Below are 12843 nucleotides of genomic sequence, written 5' to 3'. Positions count from 1 at the left end.
CTATGTTGTGTCAGGGTTGAGGGCAGTCTTATGCAGTTTAGATTATGGTTGTATAAGATGGTTTGGGTAGGGATGATCCTGCCTCAGGTTGGGGGCGGGGAGGGGTGTTAGATGATTTCTGAAGGTCCCTTCCAGCCCTACTTCTCTATGACTTCTATAACTGTGACTTCTATACATGTTAAGTCCTTTCATCTCCCCTTTATGAGCTTCATGAAGCAGCGTGTCAGACATATGCAGTTTACACTAGGAATCCACTCTAGGATAATATGCTTCTTATAGCTTCCACAGCCCAACTATTTTTGTTTTGTTTTGTTTTGTTTTTTTTACCTGATATGTCAATTCTCCTCACTTGATGCTGCAGTTGCCATCTTCGGATCAACATACATACAAATTCCTAGTCAACCCCAATTTGTTCCAAAATGTTTGTGACAATGAGTAAATCATGTTAAAGAGGTGGGAAGAAACATCTCAAACAAAAGAAAAAAGTTAAAACACTACATTTGGTGACCTAAAAAGTAAAAATGTTTCACCATAAGCTAACTAATATGTCTCAGATTTAAAGAACTGAGGCTGATAAAGACAGACAATTTAAGTTAACTGCAATGTTGTGTTCAACTCCATTCCTGGTCTTTCAATAATTAGCAAAATGCAATAAACACATTTAATTAGTTCTACTAACTTCTAGGTTTTGAAAAGCATTTCACAAGTTCAAGGTTTCAGCCATCATGAATCACAAATACAAACATCCAACAGGGAATGGGTGCACCAGAAATGGGAATTCAGAAATATTCTGCATTGTTTTATATTGAATTCACCTAGACAAACATGCATAAACATTTAAGAGCTGCAACAATTTTAGATCCATCACAAGGAAGAAGATCTCCAACCCTTGCCACACATATATACCATGAAACGACACAAGCTTGTATAGGAAATATTAGTGAATAAGTACAACTTGATGTAATTAATATATGTCTGTGTTTAAGAAAAAAGTATACTGCAATGAAGTGGACAATGTAGGACAAGGCAGAAATGAAGGAAATATAGCTAGATTTCTCACCAAGGAATGCAATAGGTGAAGATGATCCACTAACAGCAGTTGGGAGTAATGGAACTAACTGTTAGATGCTATAACATTTAACATGCATCTCATAGCACATGTTTCTCCTGCCTCATTTGTGAAGTTTCAAACTTTACTACAAAGACGACCCTCAAAGTCATTATTGTAAAAGGCAGAAGCAGAAGAAAGGATTATTAAAGATTATACATGTTTTGAAAGGAACAGAAAACAAACACTGACATATTAATCCATATGCTATGCATCGTTAATTATTTACACCAGAGACATGGAAAAGACAATGTAAACCTTTACCTTCTACTCAAGCATAGTAAATCTCTAGACTGACTTAGTTATTCAGAATGTAAAATTCAACCTTAGTTTACTGCTTTGAAGTAATTAAATACACTGGAATAAGGCGAGTTCTCAAGGGCTAGTCACAAACCCCTGTAACCTCTTTTCTCACAGCACTAGACATAATATAAAAATGACTGTGTCTTGGGTTAGTAAAATATAACTCGCATGTTTTGTCACAATTTCTTGACAATTACATAAAAATCCATATTTAAGTTGACTGATCAACCTAAACCTAAAAAAAAATTTAGTCATTTAAATACAATAAATGCTTTTATGGGGCTGTTTCTAAAGCAGAGGTGGCCAACCTGCAGCTTCTTTCTGTGACATGCAGCAGATCAGGAAGGATGTAGATAGACAGTAGCAGACAGAGAGGGCAGGGAAAAGAAAGCAGAGGCGCAGATCAGATAGGAAGCACTGGACAGGGAGCAGAAAGCAGAGCAGCAAGTCACACAAGCAAAGGGCATTCCAATAGCACTCTGGGAAAGGGCGGGCTTAATTTGTGGCATACCTATCAGGAAGGTTAGCTCTCACTGTTCTAAAGCACCAGCCCTTTTATTTAGTTACCTGAACATAGATTTAGGTGCATATCTTGAACCATCTGGCAACTAACACTACGGACTTTTCATGTGCTAAAGACTGAAATACAACAAGTGAACCAACACTAGAGTACAGGCCTTACAGATCATGGTACATTAAGGAATTTGGGATAATATGATTAAATAGCATGACTACATTTTCTCCCTCATGCAAACTGTATTCCAAAATATTGTTTAAATAGACAATACTGCACAGTGAAATGAATAAAGATTGAAATCTAAGTGCAGGATTGGTAGTTCTTAGATTTGAGCAGAGAGGGAGAGAGGCTGTGACAGAAGGATAAAGGAAGTGAAGTCACAATGGAGACTAAGTCAGTGTTCCAAGAGCAAAGAACGCTACACAAAGTGTAAAGAAAGATCCAGCACTTTGGACTGGAAAGGATCAATCGAGGTTCTGAAATTTCTGAATCCTGTGCTGAGGTACGGCTACCCACTGAAAGTCACCACTGTTCTTCCCTTCATCATGACTGTATGTGAACAGTGGATCTCAGTAACAGACCTATCACAGGTTCCTTTGAGATCAAGACTGGAGGTTAAGCAAGGCTACATCATTGCTCCAATACTCTTCTCAATATTCCTCATCACGATGCTGCATCTGACCACTGACAAGCTTCATTCTGAGTGGAGCTAAACTACCAAATGGAAGGTAAAGTGGTGTAATCTCAGCTGACTAAGCCAAAACTAAGATTGCCCCAACCTCAATCAATCATCGAACTCCAGCATGATGATCATACTGTAGTGTGTTGCACTCACGTGGAAGCAGATCTTCAGGTAATCTTCACGTTTTTATCGAGGCATACAAGAAAATGGGACTAATGCTTAAAATTCAGAAGACTAAGGTCTTCCATCAACAAGCACTTAATGAACAGTCCAGCTCCAGTAATTAAGATTTATGGTGAGACTCTGGAGAATGTGGGTATTTCCTGTCCCTTGGAAGCCAGCTCTTGCAGAAGGCCGACATCGATGAAGAAATCCAACATCGACTCAGATATGCAAGTGCAGCTTTCAGATGCCTGAGGAACGAGGTGTTCAAAGACTGTGTTGTCAGATTTGAAACCAAGCTCATGGTTTATCAAGCAGTCATGATCCCTACCTTAATGTACAGAGTTGAGATGTGGACAACATACAGGGGACACCTCAAGTCGCTAGAAAAGTACCATAAACACTGCTTGCAGGAGATCTTTTGAATCAAGTGGGAAGATGCACACACAAATGTTAACATCTTTTCTCAAGATGAACACTACGAGTAGAGGCAATGATCATCTGATATCAACTTTGCTGGGTGTGCCAAGTAATCTGGATGTCTGACTCCAGACTAGCAAAGCAAATTTTATTCTCCCAGCTCAGTTAAGGCATATACTCAAGAGGAGGGTAGAGAAAGCGCTTCAAGAATGTCCTCAAGGCCAGTATGAAAAAAAGATGCAACATCAACTCGTGGGAAACTATCAACCAGGACTTCCCCAAATGGAGGAAGAGCCGACTGCAAGGATCTCTGTACTTTTAAATCTCATGATGACAAAAGGAGATGAAAAAGCAGGAGTGGCAAAAATAGCATGTCACGGACTGAACCAAGAATCCAGAGCCACCCACCTCGCATAGAAGCATGCGCCCGAGTTGCAATAGAACCCATCAATCCCGGATTGTTCTTGCCAGCCATATTCAGACCCACAGATAAGGCAATCATGCAAGACAATCATCCTTGACTATGAGGGATTGCTAATGATGATTTCTGAATCAGAAAACAAATGGAACTGAGGAATGAGGTAAGAGAGTTTAATTGCGAGGGCAATTAAATATACAGAAATCCCTGATGCATGTTGAGCCTGAAGAACCAAGGAATAGGTGAGGGTAAAAGAAAGGAATACAATAGCTGAAGACAAAAAAGAGATGGGAACAGAGATCAGGATTTTAGTAATGACACATAGGTACAGTCCTAGAGGACGAGACAGACTTTTCTGACCAGGGACAAATTACAGTATGAGGAAGGGGGTGGGAGCAGGGAAATGCAGTGTTAATAACACTGACGTTAAACAAAGTGGAAGCAAGTAAGAAATCAATGTTGATGAGGAAAATGAGGAAGTTACAGTTGTACCTGAGCGAAACCACATTGTTTGAGAACAGAATTTCAGTTTTAGAGACACTTTTCTGGAAAGTATTTAGACAAAGCCATGAGGACTTATGTTGTCAGCTCTGAACAATGGTATGCCATTGGCATCTAGTACTTGCTGAAATGAAAAGGAGCAACTTCATAAAAGGAGAAAAAAGACCAAGTAGGTCTTTACAAGAAATACCTTGAGATGGCTGATTTGCACTGTGGATGGTCAAGAGGTTGGGGGTAGGGGCAGGCTGGGGAAGAGATATTCACACTGATCCAACTGCACTGAAATAACAAAACAACACCAAAAAACCCACTACCTTTCACTGGTGTAGCTAAGAATGGAAATTTTGGCAGATCCCATTTTATAATACAGTGGCAAATGACCAAAAGTCTAATAATCACAGCAACCCTGTATATTGTAAATGATTAAAGGCAAATAAAGCGCTTAAATACTTTAAAAACTCCTGTACACCCATTTAACTAGGCATTCACACACATTTAAGTTCAGGGAGCCTTAGTTACTAATTGGGTAGGCAGTGGACCTACTCACAGCTTACTTGGGTCAAAAAAATGCATGCAAAACAGAAGCATCTCCCCAGAACAAACTCAAATGCTTGGTCTGTATAATGATACTCAACACTGCATGTCAAACAATGTGAACTGCAATTTCAAAGTTATCACTCAACAAAGCTAAGCACTCAGCCAACAACTTCCCACAAGTAGGGCAACCCAGATGCACAGGAAATTTCCAAGAGCTTATTTTTAACTTGGCTAAGACACAGTGTTAATCTAAACTTATTTCAATTTACCGTGTTAAAATCACATTTGTTTGCAGTACTATAAATGTATTGTTACAACAGTATTTACCTTCTGACTGTCATGCTCAAAAGTTGAAAACCAGTGTTCTGCAGTTTCCATAAGATGTGTGAACATCGCGCTAAGGGGAAAAAGAATCCGGAAATTTAAATGTTAAGTAATGTATTGCAAACAGAAGTAAAGGAAATGTAAAGACAACAGAAAGTTGTTAAACTTACTAGGCATCATGTTCCAGATATTCAGGGTTCAAAAGAACTTTCATTTCCTCACTGAAAAAGCCAACAGTGAACAATCAAAATCTGAATGTTTATTTTTGGTCAGTGTTCTGCATGTACTATTATATATTTATAAGCCAACTTTCATATAAAGTGCAAATGAGAAAACTAGCCATTTTTAATTAAAAAGAGCAACTCCATTGAACAAATGAAGTCTTTCCTTTCTAAAAAGATCAAAAACAAATTAGCTGCCTTGTCTGCACTACAATGAAGTAACCATCTAATTATTCCAAATAACAAATTACTGAATGTCACAATGTATTATTTGAATATGCTTGATCTAGAATAATTGATTACTGCACAATCTATCACTGTTTGTCCAAAACAAAAAAATATGGTTACTGGTCAAATATGCAATATCAAAACATTAATTTATTTTGCTTTAATAGCTTCTATTTTTATTGTATTTTAACAGCAATTAATCAGTGACAGCACCTCTTATCCATCTAATTTGCTTTTTTGCTCCACTTTTTTCAGTGGGATGGAATGGAATGCTCTGTATATTACATGGTTATTTTAGGTATCTTGCACATTACTAGCTACTGAAGAACTTCTTGCATATAACTTACAAGATTTCTAAAGATAGATGTTAAATAAAAAAATAAACACATACAAGTACAATGCAGTCCTATGCTAACACTGCCCAATGGAAGCTACTTTATTCCAGGGGTAATTAAATTGGGTTTTAATGCTACTGGGTTCCAAGAGCAATTGCAGTAAGACAACTGCAAAATATGGCTGCATGGCCATAAATGATTTCAACAGGCAACTTGTTTAAAAAACAAGTAAAATCTTTATCACTAGGGTGAGAGAATCAAGAGCATCTGAATTTAGCTGTGGGACAATCATATGTGATATAATATTTATACAAATGCTATTTGCATGATATGGAAAATCTACATCTGAACTTAATATCACTTTAAAGTCAAGCGGTATTCATGTACAATTTTTTAAGAAATAGAAAAGTTATCAATCACTGCAATGTACTCATTTTTAAAAAAATACAAGAACATACTGATAAACAACTCATCTGTGTCAGGACTGGGCTCTGTAATCTGCCTACTCCCTTCAGTGACAAAGATCAAACCACTTCTGACTTGCACTGCTCAGTGAAACCTCTGGTTTAATATTTTCCTCTAGAGGGCCCATCTTTCTTTTTTCAGCAACTAGTATTTGAAAATTACTGCTACTCTTTAAAACTGCTTCAGAAGTTTCCTTTGATTTTTGATCTCTTATAGAGGCATGATGAAAAATAACATATCTGAAAAATTAAACATTTTGCAATCAGATTTATTTTTATAGACTTTAAAGCCAGTATGTTTTTCTTTAATAAAAAGAAAGAAAAAAATGGAAGGAAAATATATAGATTAATTCTTAAATGTATATAAATATGGAAAAATACAACACTTTCACATTAAATGGATAATTACACATCACTTGCCTTGGCTGGGCAGCTTCACTGGCGTGTAGAAAAGCTTGGTGGTCACAATGCAGGATAAAGACTATCGGCGCTAAAAGTTCATGCATACCCTAAAGATAAAAAGAAACAAAATTACACCAAGGTCTTCATACCTAATGCTCCACCTCAGCATCTAGCAGCCAATAATATTAGCAGTATAAAATGTAAAAGCATGAACATTTACATTCTTAACAGAGTGGTTTCATAATCAATGGTTTTTATGTTAAATTCTGATTAAATCCAAGTGTTTATTCTCCTGTAATATATGGGAAGCAAGTTATTCTCTCTTTCTCTAACAGAACAGACAACAAATTGGCAATGGTAGACAACCCTGCACCTGGCAGTTACTCCAAAGATCTATGTTCATAAATATGAATTTTATTTATGGTAATTACAATCATGCACCACAGTATAAAGATCTGCAATAAGGACAAATTACAAAATTTAAAATTCTTTTTTATTTGATAATGTTCCAAAACTAGGATATCAGCGGCCTTTGGAAAAGACAAAGGCAGCCATTTGGGGAATTAGAAATGGAGACATCCATGCCTATGGAGATTAAAACTAAGTTTCTTTTGTTTGTTTGTTTTATGCTTATTGTGAAACCTATATATGACAATGTGCGGACAAAACTCAGTATTGCTCCAGTGCAGGTTTTTAGTTATTTTTACCATTTATAATGAGAAATGCATATAAAAAAAAATCATAAACATGTAGGAGCTAAAGCACAAAAATACAATTGTACTACTCAACGACAGTACACAATTTCTGATCAACCTGCCTGAAGGGAAACAACTTTGCAACACCAGAATGGCACTTAACACATGCTAAACTGCTTGAACCTCTCTCTCCTTGCATTTAAATTGCACTTAGATTCGTAGATGTTTGGGTCGGAAGGGACCTTAGCAGAACATCAAGTCTGACCCCCTGCCCTGGACAGGAAAGAGTGCAATGACCCAGTCAGGTGCATGTCCAGCCTCCTCTTAAAGACTCCCAAGGTAGGGGAGAGCACTACACCTCCCTTGAAAGCCGATTCCAGATTTTGGCAACCCTTGCTGTAAAGCTCTTTCTGATGTTTAACCTAAATCTCTTCTCTGTCAGTCTATGGCCATTGTTCCTAGTTACTCCAAGGGGTGCCCTGGTAAACAGGTCATCTCTCCATACTGTCCTCCCCTAATGAATTTGTAGGTGGCCACAAGCTCACCTCACCTTTCACTTACGGAGGCTGAAGAAATCCAGGGTCCTCAATCTCTCCTCGTAGGGTTTTGCCTGGAGGCCCCTAACCATATGAGTGGCCCTCCACTGAACCCTGTTGAGGTTATCCACATCCCCTTTGAAGTGTGGCGCCCATAACTGGATGCAGTACTCCAAACGCAGCCTGACTAATGCCGCATAGAGAGGAAGTATCACCTCCTTGAACCTGTTTGTTATGCACCTGCTAACACAAGATAAAGTGTGGTTAGCCCTGTTGATCACTTTGTCACATTGATGACTCATGGTCATCTTGGTGTCAACAATGACTCCAAGATCCCTTTCCACTGCTGTGCTGCTGAGGAGGTCCTCCCCCAGACTGTAAGTGTGCTGGTGATTCCTTCTTCCTAGGTGCAGCACCTTGCATTTGTCTTTATTGAACTGCATCCTATTCTGTTCCACCCATTTTTCCAACCTGCCCAGATCTGCCTGGATTTGTTCCCTACCCTCTGGTATGTTAACTTTACCCTATAATTTAGTATCATCTGCAAATCTGGACAGAGTGCTTTCCACACCCTCATCCAAGTCACTGATGAAGATACTGAACAGCACTGGTCCAAGGACCAAGCCTCGTTGGACTCCACTGCCCACATCTTTCCAGGTCGATACCGACCCATCCACCACTGCTCTCTGGGTGCCACTCCTAAACCAACTTGGACTTAGTAAGTGTTCAACATGTGGCAACACTCTTATCCTGCTAAGTCCATATATCATTTGGTGGACCACAGCAGCACCTTTACTAAGCATTGTTCCAGCCTCCTGCCACAAGATGCCTCATTTAGGAACGTAACACATGAAGTTAAGCATTGAGATGAGCACAAGCAACTGGGTCCTTCAGCACAAGCACTTTCCCAAAACTCTTGGAGGGAGTGGGAGGTATGAGAGTCCCATAATCAAGATATGTGCTGTTCAACACTATCACCAATGTGACAGGTCAGCAGGGCACTGTAGGGGGGGTGCATGCGAGTCATAAGAGGACATCATGGAGAGGGTCCAGAGGAGGGCCACTTGCATGATCAGGGGACAGCAGGGCAGGCCCTATGAGGAGAGGCTACAGGACCTGAACCTGTTCAGCCTCCAAAAGAGAAGGCTGAGGGGGGATCTAGTGGCCTGTTATAAACTAGTTGGGGGGATCAGCAGGCATTGGGGGAGTCCCTGTTCCCCAGAGCACTGCCAGGAGTGACCAGGAATAACGGTCACAAGCTGGCAGAGGGTAGATTTAGGCTTGATATCAGGAGGCACTACTTCACAGTCAGGGTGGCTAGGATCTGGAACCAACTTCCAAGAGAAGTGGTGCAGGCTCCTACCCTGGGGGTTTTTAAGAGGAGGTTAGATGAACACCTTGCTGGGATCGTTTGACCCTAGTACTCTTTCCTGCCATGGCAGGGGGTCGGACTAGATGATCTACTCAGGTCCCTTCCGACCCTAGAAACGATGAAACAGAGGAGAGAGATGCTGCAGGGTGGGCTTGGTGGGACAGACTGCAACCTTGGGCTAATCTTTAAAAAAAGAATTAGAACCCTACTCCCCAACAAAAAAATCATGAGATTGGCTTAAAAACCACAACATCTTAAACCCCCCCCCCCCCAAAAAAAAGCCCTAGAGCTTTTCTTCATTGTTTTCTGACTTCTGAGTCTTTAGAGCAAGCTAAAGCTTGAAGAAAAGGACAGTGTTCTTGCCTTTTTCCAGTTGGTCTAATAAAAGGTATCATTTTGGAACCAAGAGTTCTAGTTTTTTGTATGTCTTTTTGTCTCAGATCAACATGGCTACCAAGTACACCCCTGAGTCTTTAGGGGGCAATTGAGCTGTAGTTTCAGACTTTTTTCAAGAACCACGAACACAACAAACTCTGTAAAAAAATGTAAATGGATAAGTGAAAATCTCAGCTTTCTTTTCAGGAGCTATTGCAAGACTCACATATAAGACTGAAAGTAACAGTAGATTTTGGAGACAGGAAAAAAAAAGGACGACCTACAGCACTGAGAAAGGTAAGAAGGAGACTGCAAACAATGTCAAAGGATTGGGAGACAGACCAAAGTGCCAAAAAGACCTATATAAACTGCAAGCAACAGACTGTAATTCTACATGCATTTTGTTAGTTTTAAATGTATATTTGTCTGACACAGAACAGACATGAGGTTGTTAAAATACAGTTAATAAGAAATTCACTGTCTAAATAGTAAATTTATATTCTTGTTCTGCAGTTTGGAAAAAAAGACATAAGGTAGGATTAGTTATAAAAATAAGAGAATAACACAGCCCCATCTTCCAACATTTTCATATGTTAATTTGGAAATAAAGCAAATCACAATGTGATCATCTATATATAACAAAAAATAGAGGCTGAGAAAATATCAGGATTCCAAAACAGAGCTATTCTTTCATTTAAGAGACCACTTTAAATATTTAGAGTTTTAGCTTGGGAAACGAAGCCACAGGGAGTGTTTATACGAGATGTTTACTGTGCAGTTGACTAATTAATGGTGTAGTAAATGTCTCAGGGGATACAAAACTAATAATTTCAAATCCTACCCTACTGCAGAGTTTTATCGTGCACAGCAGCACACATGTAGATGCTGAGCTGGCTGGCTGGGGCACGAGGGTGCTTCAGTGCTGGGGCTTCACACTGCCCCACACTGAAGCACCCTTGCACCCCAGACAGCCTCTCCACAATACACTGAGCCTGGTCAGAGCAGTCTCAGGGTTCAGAGGAGGGCCACTCGTATGGTTAGGGGCCTGCAGGCTGACCCCCTGGGCCCTCTGCCAGCCAGGGCTGCTGCAACCTAGCTCAATGCACTGCAGTCCCAGCAGATGTGTAAACTGCACGCCAAGGAGCAGCCATAAACTGCGGAGCAATAAGCTCTGCAGTTTATTGCTGCACTTCAATGGCATGTGTAGATGCACCCACAGTGTACTATGTATACATACCTTTTTTCCTGCAATACATCAACAGTTTAGTAAAACTCTTTAAAGTAAGGGTTGACAGCAGGCAGATAATTTCATGACACTTGCCAACTACAGCAAAATATTGATTTCATAATAGTTTCTGATTTTGAAAAAAACATGAAATACAGCAGTACTACCACTGAAATATGAATCAATGCATTTCAACATTATATTGATTCATGTAAGGACAATCAAATTATAAGTGAACAATTGCTGACCGGATGGCTTGGCTTAGCTATTATTGCATCTTTTCAGTTTAACAAGAGCTACATTTTTTCTGATAAAATTTATAGGCATAGGCAATTTTCATATAGCTATATGTACAACTGATTTTTTTTAAATTAAAAAAAAATGGGATAAAAGTAAAAACGGTGAAGATTTTTTTTTATTCCCATATATGAGTACAGGGCAACTTTTCTGGCCTGTGAAAGAATAAAAAGTTTTACAATGGTCAAACGCCATAAGCTTACTGCAAAGACAACACATACATGTACACATATGAAATAAACATGTGGATTGCTTGCACAAACACTCATTTAAATAATGTCAAGTGCAATAACAATCTCAATGTTGTGAACTTCAGCCACCATCTATTAGGTTTACAAGTACCCAGTAATTCCAGATTCAGATTGCCTCCAAAATATTTTAAAATAAAATAACTTTCCTCTTCTGTGCTAAGCTCCTGGAAAAAAAGCTTTATTAAATGTTTTATTTGCGTCTGAGCGTTCGTGTATATAAAATTTGCAAGAAAAAGAAATAATTAGTTTTCAATTCTAAAACAAGTCATTACTTTATGGTTGTTCATTGCAGGAATGAGCTGTGGTATCTAGGTCCAGTTCCTATAAAAAGATTTCTGATGCATGCCTGAGAGCTCCCTTCCACCTAGATCAATTTTTGCACTGTTCAAAAAAATGAAGGCGCTCATGAACATGAAAGCAGAGATCTCATAGGAAGCAAGAGCAAGTCCCTTGATGTACTTAGAATTATGAGGGCAAATGCATTAAACTGGACCCTATATTCAATCAGTGTAGCATGTGGTGATGTGTTAATGATGCATTAATGGCAACCTTTATTGCCTGGCAGATAAACTGCTACTTTTTGTAACAGTTAAAATTATTTTGAGTTATGAGGCCTCGTTCCTAGATAAGAACTGAATTAAAACTAGCTTCAGTCATGAATGAAGCTTGGTTACAAATAAGGCATCTGACCATGGACAGGTAAACTGATATGGTTGAGAGAGATTAAAAGGTTTATTGACTTCACTATACTCACAGCATTCCTGGCAGCTAATCCATGAAACAGTCCCCCTGAATGAGACAGTTATCTACAGGCAGGAGGGCCAAACAAAGTCAAGATGGTTAATGTGGAAGATAATTATGGAGACATTAAGACGAAAGACTCTGGAAATGCAGAACAAGTTGGGAAAGGGGTAAAGATCTTTCTAAGAAAATTGGAAGGGTCCAAAGGAGGGTTTAAAAAAAAAAAATCACTGACTATCTAGTACTGCACCATCATTTTTAGATACTGAAACAAACCCGCAAAGATAAAACAGCCATGCTTTCATCATCCAAATTCATCTTTTTTCTGCCCTTTACCACTCCCCTTACTCCTGTGACAATCCTTTTCTGAAATTATTGCACTGTTCCAGTAACACTAGTTGAAACAGAGGTAAAGAAGTTTTCTTTGTCAACAGCCTGTAGGCTCACAAAATTGAACCTGTTCTTTTATCTGCCTATGTTCATTTAGCCCACCAAGCAGTCTTTATTAAAGCTGAGGCATCAGGCAGTCAAAGTTCATTAATACCATTTATATAATCTCTGCAGTTTCAATTAACTCAGCAAGACATTCTACTACATGATAACAGTCTCATTAATTCAATAAAATCCCATAACTATTAACAATATGGTCTATGTTAAACGGGGTGTCACCTAGTACAAAATAATAGCTTTAACAGCTTGTGATGAAGCTTAGAGGGTTTTTGTTTTTTT

At 39.0% G+C, this 12843-nt stretch overlaps 1 protein-coding gene across 1 annotated transcript in view; it reads right to left on the bottom strand.

Annotated features, from left to right (window-relative positions):
* TBC1D5 (TBC1 domain family member 5) overlaps positions 1 to 12843 on the bottom strand; it is a 475870-nt gene that overhangs the window by 184963 nt on the left and 278064 nt on the right. The window contains exons 11-13 of the mRNA XM_090046588.1: positions 6641 to 6729; positions 5143 to 5193; positions 4976 to 5045 (exon numbers count right to left, since the gene is read on the bottom strand). Of these exons, the coding sequence (XP_089902714.1) occupies positions 4976 to 5045; positions 5143 to 5193; positions 6641 to 6729 (210 nt within the window). The remainder of the gene's footprint in view (positions 1 to 4975; positions 5046 to 5142; positions 5194 to 6640; positions 6730 to 12843) is intronic.

This window comes from Crocodylus siamensis, chromosome 5 (genome assembly GCF_052110815.1).
Source record: "Crocodylus siamensis isolate JL-2025a chromosome 5, ASM5211081v1, whole genome shotgun sequence".
Lineage (NCBI taxonomy): Eukaryota > Metazoa > Chordata > Crocodylia > Crocodylidae > Crocodylus > Crocodylus siamensis.
The sequence above is the reverse complement of the archived record's forward strand: the minus strand, read 5'-3'. Positions and strand labels throughout refer to the sequence as shown.